Raw genomic sequence first — 12,931 nt, forward strand, 5'->3', positions numbered from 1 at the left:
TGTTGAGCTCCTGTTACCTGGTTGGCTCTTGTGTTAGCCTTGGGGTTTTTCGTTGTCCCACCCCTCATGTTTGCGACTGCTTTTGGACATTCCTCTGGTTCTAAATAATGGAGTGCTGTGTCTGTCAATGAACGAAAGAGAAAATTGAATTTTTGACTTGCCGTAAAATCCTTTTCTCGGAGTTCATTGACAGACACAGCACCCACCCCTTTAAGGAGTTTTAATACTTCTGACACTTCATGTTACTAAACTGAAGGCATATGGGGGGTTCTGTATACCATCTAGGACTGCCCATAGGCATAGCAAAGTCCCCCCCCCCCCTCTTTTTTTTTTTTTCCTGCCTAGTGTCCTACTTAGAGGTCGACCGATATATCGGCCAATATTTGCTGTTTTTTAATTAATCGGCATCGGCCGATTGAGCTGATAAAAAGGCTGATTTAGAACTACAGCACAACTTGGAAATTACTTCTGTAATAGAAGTCAGTACCGGTTGCCTGAGTCTTCATAGAAGTGACTTTCCTCCTCTCTGGGCAGTCTGCCAAGAAAAGAGCAAAAAGATACAATGTTTACACTTGATGAATGAACTCATCTTGGTGTGTAGAGTTCTCATTTTAAAGTGGACCTTCCGCTCATTGGAACCCTCCCCCCACCCTACAGGTATCTGCACCCACTTCCGGCGTAGATTCTGCAGAAGGTACGCCCATTTCTGCAGAATCTACGCCCCTTTCCGAAGGTCCCCTGCTGCCTGCTGGGAAACGCACGGATCCCAGAGACAGCAGGGACCATCCTTATTGCGCATGCGCAGTAGGGAACCGGGAAATGAAGCCGAAAGGCTCCACTTCCTGATTCCCATACCCAAGATGGCGGCGGCAGCACCTGAGAGACGATCGAGAGATCGGCTTCGGGTGCCGACATCGCGCGCGCGCTGGGCGAGTAAGTGTCATTATTTTAAAAGTCAGCAGCTGCAGTATTTGTAGCTGCTGGCTTTTTTTTTTTTTTTTAAACGGCGGACTCCCGGTGGACTCCCGCTTTTAACCATTTAAAGACTAAATCTTTTCTGACACTTGTTGCTTACAAGTAAAAACCCTGTATTTTCTACCAGAAAATCACTTGGACCCCCAAAAAATTATATATATTTTTTTAGCAGAGATCCTAGGGAATAAAAAAGCGGTTGTTGCAATACTTAATGTCACACGGCATTTGCGCAGAGGTCTTTCAAATGCAATTTTTTGGGGGAAAAAAATACACTAAATGATTTAAAAAATAAATAAAAATACAAGTAAACTGATTGGAGGTTTGTTTTGTTTAATAAATGTTTAAATGTAAGACATTTTCTGTATCACTTATGAAGGCTGCTTTCACACTGGAGCGGGCAGGCATTGATGGTAAAATGCTGCTAGTTTTAGCGGCGCTTTAACATTATTTAACCCAGCTAGCGGCTGAAGAAGAGGTTAAATGCGCCCGTGAAGCACTGCTGCCAAAGCGCGTTGCATGCGCTTTTGGCAGTGGTGCCCATTAATATCAATGGGCAGGAGTGGTGGAGGAGCGGTATACACCAATCCAAACATGCTGCTTGCAGGACTTTTTTTTTTAACATCCTGCCAGAGCATCACCTTAGTGTGAAAGCATTCTCTTTCACACAGACTGCAGGGGAGCTGTTTTGCAGGCACTTTACAGGAGCTATTTTTAGCCCAAAAGTGCCTAAAAAAAAACAAAAAAAAAAATAAACGCCCCAGTGGCAAAGGTGTCGGTTTTATGAGATGAAGGGGGATAAAAAAAAAAAAAAAAATTGGGCCTAACATCGGCCCAAAAAAAATCGGCATCATATATCTGCCATCGGCCGCCATGATTTCTAAATATCGGTATCGGCCAGAGAAAAACCCATATTGGTCGTCCTCGTCCTACTCCTGTAGGGGGCAGTATAACCCTATGGTTCTGAATAATGGAGCACTGTCAATGAATCCAGAGAAAATTATTTTACAGGAAGTCAAAAATCAAATTTTTTAGATAACCTTTATTAACAATGACTATCCATAAACGAATCAATATAAGTGCTAAACTATTCATAAGCCAGTAAATTTAAAATCCAGATAAAGTCCACAGTTCTCTGTGCTGAAAAAATATAAAAGTGCTTCTGTGTCACAACTGTGCTCTTTAAAGAGGAAATAAACCCTGATGAGTTTACTTCCTCTTTGATTCCCTGCAAAGGTAAAGCATAATGGACTACTATGCATCCACTTCCAGTGTACGGGGGGGATAGGGGAAGCAATGGGGATGGGGCGAAGAGAAGACGGGGGTAAATCGAGTATGGGGTATAAAGGGGGGAAGCAAGGTGTGCTACCCAATCATGGAGTGCGCATATGACCATTCTGAATTACAGATGCGGGGCCCATCTCTATGGCCCCCAGGCTCAGCGGATCTTGGGTGCTGCATACAGTATCACCCATCTGTGTCCACCCGTCTCAGGGTCTAGCCCTCAGCCGAGTATATGAACGCAGTCCAACCTTGCCAAGTTTTAGTGAAAGTCTCCTCTCTATTTTGCGCTGTGAGTATAAGATCCTCCATTTTCCTAATGTCCTCCACTTTACGCAGCCAGAGGTCAATGGTCGGCGGGAGGGGTGATTTCCAATGGAGTGGTATGCAGGCCTTAGCCACATCAAGTAGGTGGCGGATCACCGATTTCTGGTATTTCCTGTCCGGTACGTCGGAGGCATGCAAGAGATAAAGAGCTGGATCGCCTGTGAGAGGCAGGGCCGTGAATTGTTGAATTGTCTCCCGCAGCACTTTTTAAAAGTGTGTGAGTTTCGGGCATGACCAAAAGATATGCAGCAGAGTCCCTTTGTCTGTGAGGCATCGCCAACACAGGTCTGATGTATTCGGGTAGAGCTGATGGAGTAATGAAGGGGTCCTATACCAACGTGAGATAATTTTGTTTCTTGGATCTTGGCGCAGATCGAAGATTTGTGGGCAAATCTGAGTATACGCTGTCTCTTGGTGCTGTTAAATTGGCAATCTAACTCTTTCTCCCATTTAAGTAGGCCCGGAGGAATAAAGTCTGCTGAGGGAGAATTTAGAAGATTATAAGTCAGTGAAAGTGTGTGACAGGATACCCGCGTCGGTGCAGAACACCTCCAGGGCCGTGAGCGTCTCCCCGGGGGGGTGGGATTGTAGAGAGGAAATGTGTGAGTTGGAGCGTCCTCAGGAAGTCTAGTCGGAACGGGCCCGCAGGGTCTAGGAAATCCATGTTGTTTTCCAGCGCCCCCCTGCACTAAAGTGAGATGCTTGATGTAGTCCCGCCTCCCCCGGTTTCCGAAGGCTCCCATCGTAAAGACCTGGAGTAAATAAGGGGTTGCCTATGACTGGGTACAGGGGCGAGTTCGGGGAGGAAAGGGGCGTTTGCGAAACTATCCGAGCGCAGACCTTCGTCACGTAACCAATCAGTGGGTGACGTTTGATCACACCCGGCAAAGCCAAGTAGCACCATGGCACCCTCCGGAGTGGAATCACACTTTGGTGCCGCCATCAGGACACCAAGCTGTGGGCCCAGCTGGAACAGGCACAATCTGAGCCTCCCCAGATGAACCGCCTGATAGTAGGCTTGAATATTTGGTAGGGCTAAACCGCCATGTAATTTGAGGAGCACCAAGAGTTTGTGAGCGAGTCTAGGTCTTTTTTTTTTCGCCCATACGAATTCCATGAATGCGGATCGAACCCTTTTAAAGAAGGCGGAAGGTATATGTATAGGTAGGGCCTGCATCAGGTAGAGAATTTTCAGGGGGGCCGAACATCTTTAAGCCCCTGTACACACGGTCGGAGATTTCCACAACCAAATCCGTCGGATTTTGTCCGCCGGATCCTGCCCGAAACTGTTGCATACACACGGTCGGACAAAGTTGGCAAAAAATCCGATCTTTCAGAACGTGATGACGTAATTTTGTTACGATGGGACTACATTCAGGCTAGTAGCCAATAGCTTTGATGTAGGAATTTGATCTGAGCATGCGTGGCACTTGGTCCGATCAAAATTCTCTACACATGATCGGAGTATGTCCGATCGGCCCAGTTGGTCGGGAAATATTTCCAACATGTTGGAAAATTGGGTCCGACGGATATTCCGACGGAATCAGTCCGATGCATACCACACAGTCGGATTGCCCGACTGCACGGTCCGATAGGACGCATTCCGACGGATTCTCTGACCGTGTGTACAAGGGCTTAGATGTTACAACGTCCCATCCAGGAGTGCATACCAGACTGCCATTGGGACAAAAGTGTTTTTATTTCCAACAGTAGTGGAGGGAAGTTATACTCATACAGTTTTGAGAGTGTATGTGGAATATACGTACCGAGGTACTTCAGAGCCTTGTTTGTCCACTTCAGGGCAAAGCTAGCTTGGAGGTGGGTAAGCTGCGCCGCCGGTATCCCCACGCCCATTGCCTCAGACTTGGCGAAATACATTTTTAAATTTGAGAGCGACCCGTACGTTTCAAATTCCCGCATCAAATTTGGGAGGGATACCACTGGGTTGGACATTGAGAACAGGTCGTCCGCGTAGGCTGATACTTTGTGTTGGGTGTGTTTAACCGAGATGCCTGTCCGCTGCTGTCACCTGGCGAAGCCGCGATTACGTCACTCCCGCGCATGCGCACTGGAGTCACCACTCGGCTCAGTGCGCCTGTGCGCCGCTGTCTATGGCACATGCGCCGTAGACAGCGGTGCCTGTCTTTCGGCAAATATCTCCTAAACCGTGTAGGTTTAGGAGATATTTCTTGGACCTACAGGTAAGCCTTAATCTAGGCTTACCTGTAGGTCAAAGTTAGTTGTAAGGGTTTACAACCACTTTAAGGCAAACGGGTTGCTTGCCAGACTGAAAGGATCTCTTTTATAAGGAGATCATAAGCGCTTAAAAGTATTCCCTTCTGGAAGACTCACTATCTTGGCCAGTGGATTGCTGTGGTTTTCCACCAGCCAGCTCCCGCATATACCTGGATAAGAAGCAAGACGGAGAACTCCTAGTGCTATATTGCCTTTTTAATGTTTATAAAAATTATTGCTCTGGGGGTATAGCGATCGAACAAGCAAACACCTCCAATAAGCACAGCTGCGATGGCTGTCACCCTGTCCCCCCGCGTTGATGTGTCACCGCTTGCTCCAAGGGATGTTTTCGCTCATCGCTTTGTGTTCCATGTATCAGAGACGGGCAGAGCTGTTCCGGTCCTTGTCCACCTCCTATGGTTACCTGGCAAAAGCACCCGCTGGTCAAACGCGTGTCCTTGTGATATGGGACAGCCTGTGGCATCCCCTCACACTGATTAAAGTGGAAGTAAACTCCCCTATTGTTTTCAGCCAAGGAAGCTGCCATCTTTGCCTCTGTTTAATCTTCAACTGCTATGGTGCTGCGCATGTGATTCGTTATGACACCAGCCATTGGATGGTTTGATAGTTTGGCTGAGAGCACAGCCAATGTGCAGTTAGCATTCCCGGCATGCTTTTTTTTTTTTTTTTAACTGTTTAAATCGATGGGTTTACTTCCACTTTAATGTGTTCCAGGAGCTAGTTGGCGGCTTGGATTGCTTTTACAAGAGAACCCACTGTCTGCTCTAAATCCTGCTGCTTGGCCATAGCAGGGGCAATTTTTATTTTTTAACTCCGTGCCCAGAACTGCATGTCCCTTGGCATCAGGTGATGGCAATTGAACATCTGTGTGTGTATATGTGTTTTAGAAATCAATGACACATCTGTTTCTAAATTGTTGTTGTGGTGATTTAATATGTGGCGACAGTCCCATTTCCTTTCTTACTCGTGCTCTCATAAATGCAATGATCTCGGTTGCTCGGCTGTCTGCGGGCATTATAACTGAGTTCCCTTGCATTTAAAAGAAATGTGAGGTTAGAAATCTGGGAGTCTCCTTTTTTGTGTTTGGGGTTTTTTGTTCTCCCTGGCTTCAATATCTAGTCTGCTGATAAATTATATAAGGGTTGTTTTTTTTAGAGCCTTGGTTTTCTAGAGGAGCAAATATATTGATGGGGTTCTTTTCTTTATTTTTCTTAAGCAGCACCAATGCCCACTTGCAAATGGGCTAATTTGCGATTTTAGATGTAGGAGATCCCGTGGAGGTTCCCTGTGATTTAAAATAATTATAAAGTGAAAACTTTTTTTTTTATCCTTTTTAATATATCCCCTACATTAAAGTGGTTGTAAACCCTCTCCCATAACTTTGTCCCATGTAAATCGGCATAAAAAACCCCAATGAACATTGCTTGTAGATATCTCCTTACTTGCTTAGTATTGTTATCCTTTTTGTTCTTTTTAGAATGAAGTCACTGAACATGCCCAGTTCACCCCTGATTTACGGCACACTCTCTATGTGCTTATCTATCTGTTATCAGGACTTCCTACTAGGGGTGCAACGGATCAAAAAACTCACGGATTGGATCGTTCCTCGGATCAGAGTCAGGGATCGGATAATTTTTCGGATCAGCAAATAATTGAATTTGTAAAAACCTGTGAAAATTCCACTGTCATAGTGCACACTGTAATATCCACAATCTCCCCCACTGTAATATTGGCTGGGTAGGCTGTCAAAGAGCAGCGCTGTGGGCACTAAAGATGCAGCCCACAGCGATGCATCCCTCTGATCTCTCCCCCTCCACTGTATAGAGGGGAGAGAGGAACTGGCATCATGACATGACGCCGGTTTGTTTACAAGTGATCGCTCTGTCATTTGACTGAGCGATCACATTGTAAACGGCCTGGGTGTAGAAAGATGGTCGCAGCTTCGGAGCTAGGCCAAATCTGCGGCCTTTCCTAAGGCCGTCATAATGGTGTGTGCCGATCCGAGCAGGGTGACCTGTCCGGATCACGGATCGGTGACTATCCGTTGCACCGCTACTTCCTACGGCACACCACTGAACTCCCAGGAGGCTGCAGAATCATTCAGAGCTTTCTCCTACACACCATGTGACTATGTGACATGACATGCAGTGTAACTTGGCCATTACTGCAGTCTTAGCAGCTGAAGCTGATAACTCACACAGGCAAACATTAGACATCGACACAAGTAAATACTATGAAATAAAACAAGTCAGCTATGAACAGGGAAGCGGGGTTGCCATAGAAATGTTGGATTGAAAAGGAGGCTTGGTTAATGGTACAGGAAGTGCTCAATGTAATGGCAGAAATACACTCCAATCTGGACTCAGAAAACAATACTTAAGATGGCGCTGCCTAACCCCTGGAAACAAATTTTTTAAAGTTTCTTTAAACAGTAAGTAATATGCAATTTGGGCTGAATTACAGTGGCTATAGTTTGACAATTACTTATTATGATGGACTAAATGAAAAGAAGCATCAGAGTGGGAGAGTTTACTTCCTCTTTAATGGCCCTTTCATGTGGGTGAGCTGATCAGGTTTGCCTTTTCGTTTTTCAGGCAGACTTTGAGATGGTCCATGCATTTCTCTGCACCGTCAGGTGTAAAAGGACTTGTCTGTTTACACCCACCCATGTCCGAGGAGAAGGACTGCGTTCTGTTCCGGATTGGAGGGAGCCAGGTGTAAATAGACAGTGGAACCTGTTTATTCCCAGCCACCCATAGAGTAGAGAGCAGCAGGGTCTCTTCCTGTCTGCTCTGCAGACACAGACCTGTAATCACAGCCGTGCCCATCCATTGTTACTGCACTCGGCCAGGGAAAGGAGGAAGCAATGCATGCTGCTGGGCCTGATGGTCTATACCAGGGGCCTCCAAACCCCGTCCTGTGGGCCACATCTGGCCCGCTTGTGTTTTTAAACCGGACGCCCCACAGCTGGCAGGTTCTGCAATACTAAGCAGCACACCCGCCCATGCTGCACAACGTGCTTATGATTGGCTCCTGGGACCGCCAATGTCCCAGCAACCAGTGACGTCCCCCTCTTCTCGCCCGCTGTTTGTATTAACTACCCTTCAGCGTGTGAAGCAGCGGGTAGGAGTTGGGAGCTGAAGACGGCTGTACGGAGGTGTTTGTGTGTGTGTGTGTGTGTGTGTTGCTGATGGGTGGAGGGAGGGTCAGTAAGCTGTATAATTGAAGAGGTTAAAGGCTGCATTCCCCACTGCCCCACCTTCCCACTGGCCTGTTTGCAGCAGAAGTTGGCTCATACAGAGGCGTGTGTGTTGCTGATGGGGACACTGATGGCTGCCAATACTCTGCCCTGCTTGGTGATACCTAGCCAATATTACAGTGGGGACTATATGGTGGTGGAATTTTCAGTTTTTTGCAAATTCAATTTTTTTGCTGATCTGAAAAATGATCCGATCCGTGAGATATTGCTGGAGACCCCACTGATGTGAATATTGCTGGAGACACTGATTACAAAAATGATCCATGTAAAATATATACATTTAAATGTTTTATACGTAACTGATTTTTATTTTTCGGGCCCCCCCTAATACTTGTAAAAGCTACAATGTGGCCCTCGCGTTGAATAGTTTGGAGAACCCTGGTCTATACTATTCTGTCATGACATGCATGCCTTGAAATTGGACACGCCCACCAGCAGATCTGTGCATCACTGTGGGAAGCTGCAGTGATCATGTGACCTTCAATACTGAAGCTAGAGAAGGCTATAAGGCAGGTGTGTCCAAACTTTTTTCAAGGAGGGCCAGATCTGATGCAATGAACATGCGTGGTGGCTGACCATTTTGCCTGACATTCTTTGAACCATTAAAATTCAGTCCAAGTGTGCTTTTCCGAGCTCTAATACACTGTCCAACAAGACTTGCCTTTGTGGCTGTGTGTGGTAAAGAGATCGGTCATGCTATCTGTGTGTGATTTTATATAATTATTCCCTCTCCTCCTTTTGTGGCCCTCAACTAATCCCCGAGTGCCACTAAAGATCATCTCGGGTGTGTTATTTGGAAATACCATCTTTATCGTTTTAGACTATGCACCTTCACTTTGAGGGAAGTTTCAGAGGAATATATATATATATATATTAAAAAAAGGTCAGTGCCCATCTGCAACCTCGGGGGGGAGGGGGGGGGAATCGCCAACAGTTTACACAAAGTAATCATGAGTTAGTGTTACTATCCCGTTAACTCATAACCCTTCAAGTGGAGTGCATGTGAAGAGTTTCACAAAGTGAAAAGTTTTTGTGTTCGCTCAGAGATCAGCAGAGGAGGCTTTTTAGATTTCATTTTTGGAAGGGTATTTTAGGTTGGCTTGTATGTAAAGAATGTATGTCAGAAGAAAATATTAAGAGTGACTGACTTTCTTTAATGCTGCTGTAACCAAGGCATGCTGTTATAATCGGTGTCATGTTACTTTGTACAGTGTCATGCATTTGAAAGCTTGCAGGTTTTCCGTTGTATGCATACTTCTGGACAAATTGAGGCCTAGTTCATGCATTGTTTTGCAGCATTGGACCTACATTTTCGTGTGTGTGTGGGGTTTTTCTCGCTCATAAAGGCGCCATTTAAAACCTAAATTGTCAATATGCAATGTGATGAGGAAAAAGGTGGCGTGTAGTGAGGACAGATGAGCCTTTTTCTTGAAAAGGTGTTTCGTGTTTTTTTTTTTTTTTTTTTTTTTTTTTTTTTTCCTTCTTCTTCCCCTTGGTGCTCCTAAACCTGTTTTCTCCTGTCTTCAGTGCACCAGTACAGAAAGCGGGGGACTGTTATTTTGATCAGAGGGTTGGTTTGCATAGTTTTAGTGTAGTTTAGCTTATCCTTTCTTTTATTTTATTTTTTCTTAGTGTTACTTTTGATAGAACATGAAAAGTAATGTGAAATGCATACCCGCACTCGGGCATACCTTTTACCCAGGAACTAGTGCAAAGTCACCCTCAAATACTTTGATGCATCAGTGTACACACTGCAGGAATCTGGGAACTCCAAAAGGTAATGGAATGCATTTATAGACACAGGAATACAGAAATACAACCTACCTATTTTATACCTTATTTGTGAAATGTAACCTCTGCTGTTTTGTAAGAATGAGTTGTTTTCTTCAGGCAGTTGGAGAGAATTGATCTTGCGTGTTTGCACAGCGGCTCTTGTGATGCAACATATGTGAGTCAGCGTACACTGCAGTTTTCTGATGAGCAGATTATCTTGTCCTCCATGGTAAATACTGTGAATAGCAGGTCACATTATTAGTGTGTAATAAAACAAATGTGGTTATGTAACAATGTCATCACTTTCTGTCAGTTATTCACGCGTCTTATTTCAAGAAACTATGATGTACGGTGTTGCTTTTGTAGACCGTTTGTACAGGGGTAGCTTTTCCTCTTTTGTCCAGTTAGAAGCTTATCAAAGAATTGCTGGGAAATTGGCTCTGATATTTCAATACAGTAGTATTTCAAACAATTTGTTTCTACACATTGCATTTTTGTATACCTTTTTTATAAGTGTTTTTAAGGCGGTGATGTTGCTGTCCTTTTTTAACATCTTAATAAATCTGCCAGGACTCCTGTTCTCAAAGAAAATTGAACTCTGATCCTATATAACTGTATAGTGGGCTATTGCATTTTTCACCTATTTGGTGGAAAATTTATGGAGGGGCAGGGGCTACTGGACATTGTTCTGATGAAAAGATTTCATCATGTTACTTCAATATTTGACTTGTTTGAAGCAACGAGTTAAAAAACTCAGATGACCTATGCCTTTTTTTTTTTTTCTTGTATACTATTCAGTGCATGTGCTGGTGAAAGCAGATGGAGAAGTGTCTGTTTAGGAACAGACTGTAAAATCTGTAGGAGGAGAAACTATGTTGAAGGGGAAAAGGCACGCATGTGAACAAAATGAATAAGCAGCGTTTCACCCCATGCATCCGTCTTCTCTCACTTTTCCTTTTCCAGATAGAGGATGAAGAGGAGAGCATCTGAAAGGGATTCTGGAGAGACCTCTGCCAGATCCAAGGCACTCTGCACCGGTATTTCGGGAAGTAATGCAAAGAGGGCAGGTCCTTTCATTCTCGGTAGGCTTCAGTCTTTTGTGTTTTTGTGTGTTGTTTTTTTTTTTTAATACTTCTGAGTTGCATGTGTTAGTCAGGAAAAGTTGTAGTATCTGTGTCGGCATGGGAAAATGTCCCTGTCATGCATATTGAATGTTTGTTTTATTTGGTGTATCTTGGGACTACTATGTCATGAAACAAAACCTGGCCATACACACATGTAGATATTTTTTTATTTTTTTTTCCCCCTTTTCAGGCTGCAGATTGAACAGAAAATAATCAGAGGTTCACAACATACAGCGTGGATGGACAAATCTCCTATTGTGGCTGCATCCAATTTGGAAAGCTGCCCAAGTAGTAAAGCATGCCCCCAGCCAGCATGCTGCAGGAAAGGACTCTTGCTCCTTCCATGGAAGCAGTGGTCTTTCTGACATGGGCCCCCTACTGAGTCAGACATGCATAGCTCTGCATTCCAAAAAGTGTGTGTGTGTGTGTGTGTGTGTGTGTGTGTGTTTTCTTGCTGTTTGGAAAACTTTAGTACTCTTTTGCAGAGAGCTAGGATCATTCTGTATAGCAGGAGTATGGAAATCAAATTCAGAGGTCCGGTCAGTAAAATTTTCTTCCAGCAGGGGTCCAAGTCTCCTATGTGTGCTATGTGCTTTGATATCGCAGATCCTCCCAACTCTGCACATTGCAGTTTTCCCTTTTTATGTCACGGACCGCCTCTTTATATCGCAGCCCATTTCACAAGTCACCCCTTTGCACCACAGTGCCCCCTTGTTAAATTGCAGAACCCTCTCTTTACACAGTGCTCTTCTTTATATACCAGTACCCTCCTTGCATCACAGCACTCCACTTTACAATATAGCCACCCTTTACATGACAGCACTACCCTTTACAATACAGCCCCCTATACAGCACTTCCCTTCACAATACAGCCTCCCTGTACATCAAAGTCCACCATTTACATCATAGCTCTCCTTTACATCACACGGTCTCCTTTCCTTCAGTGTACACAGTCCTCTTTCACATCACAAACCTCCCTTTTTGTATCGCTGTCCTCGCCCCCCCCCTACATCAGTTCCCCTCACGCTAGTGGCCTCTGTCACCCCTTCACATCACAGCCCCGCTCTTTACACCTCAGTTCCCTTCACATAGCCTCAGATCACCCCCCCCCCCCTCCTTTTCTTGCATCGCAGTTCCCTTCACAGCCCCCCTTTTCATTTTATACCAGTCCCCTTCACAGCTTCCCCTTGTTTCCCTGCCCCCTCCCATTTCCCCCTTCCAATCCCAATCTCTCTCGAACATTTTCACCTTTACCTTGCACCGCAGTTGGTGGGCAGGGAGCATAAGGTGCTTGGACTGCCCAACTTTTGCTGTTTGTGGGCAGGTGATTGGTTGTTGTGACCATCCTGTGTACTGCCGGCAAGTCACCAGCTTGGGTGTTTCCGCCCTCTGTTTGGGTGTGCCTTGCCTTCTGCCTGCCAGTTGCTGTAATAATGAAAGCTGAGGCTGCAGCAGGGGAGTAGGTTATCAGCCGGGAGAGGCTTTCCAAGTTGCTGGATGGCAGAGCTGTAGTCTGGATAGAACTGTCATTTGGTCCGGACCGTGGTCTGCCAGTTAGTGGTGCGGGCTGTATAGTATGCAAGCAAGGGCACAGGCTTTTCTTTCTAAGCTGTGATTGTTTTCAACACCTTGTTTGTTGATGCACCTGGCATGTATTTAGCTGATGTCCGCCTACTCTGTCCCCAGATCATTATCTCAAATACTGTGTATATGATAAATAAGGGCATTATTTAGCTTTTTGTTCTTTGCATTTACATTTTGTTTCTAAAGTGTCTCCTGTAGTTCCTTTTTATAAACCCGTTCCAGATTGCTGCAGGGCGCTGCCATCTTGGATATTACATCAGTGGTGCCCTGCAGAAACAGAAGTCCCACTACAGATATGCTTTGCTTTAATGCTGGGCTGTGTGTTATGGTGTAACTTGGTGCGCATTCCAGGCAT

The 12,931-nt window shown here is 45.1% G+C and overlaps 1 protein-coding gene across 2 annotated transcripts in view; it reads left to right on the forward strand.

The window, feature by feature from the left end:
- The window catches only part of STK40 (serine/threonine kinase 40), a 100,354-nt gene that overhangs the window by 21,361 nt on the left and 66,062 nt on the right, over positions 1-12,931 (forward strand). Inside the window, exon 2 of one of the 2 annotated variants that reach the window (XM_077481684.1) lies at positions 10,832-10,950. The exons of the other annotated variant lie outside the window; for it this stretch is intronic. Coding sequence (XP_077337810.1) covers positions 10,839-10,950 — 112 coding nt within the window. The 5' untranslated portion in view covers positions 10,832-10,838. The remainder of the gene's footprint in view (positions 1-10,831; positions 10,951-12,931) is intronic. 2 annotated transcript variants of the gene reach the window in all.

The sequence above is a fragment of the Lithobates pipiens genome, unplaced genomic scaffold (assembly GCF_037356315.1).
Source record: "Lithobates pipiens isolate NorthernLeopardFrog02 unplaced genomic scaffold, aLitPip1_a1.2 Scaffold_16, whole genome shotgun sequence".
In the NCBI taxonomy this organism is placed as follows: domain Eukaryota; kingdom Metazoa; phylum Chordata; class Amphibia; order Anura; family Ranidae; genus Lithobates; species Lithobates pipiens.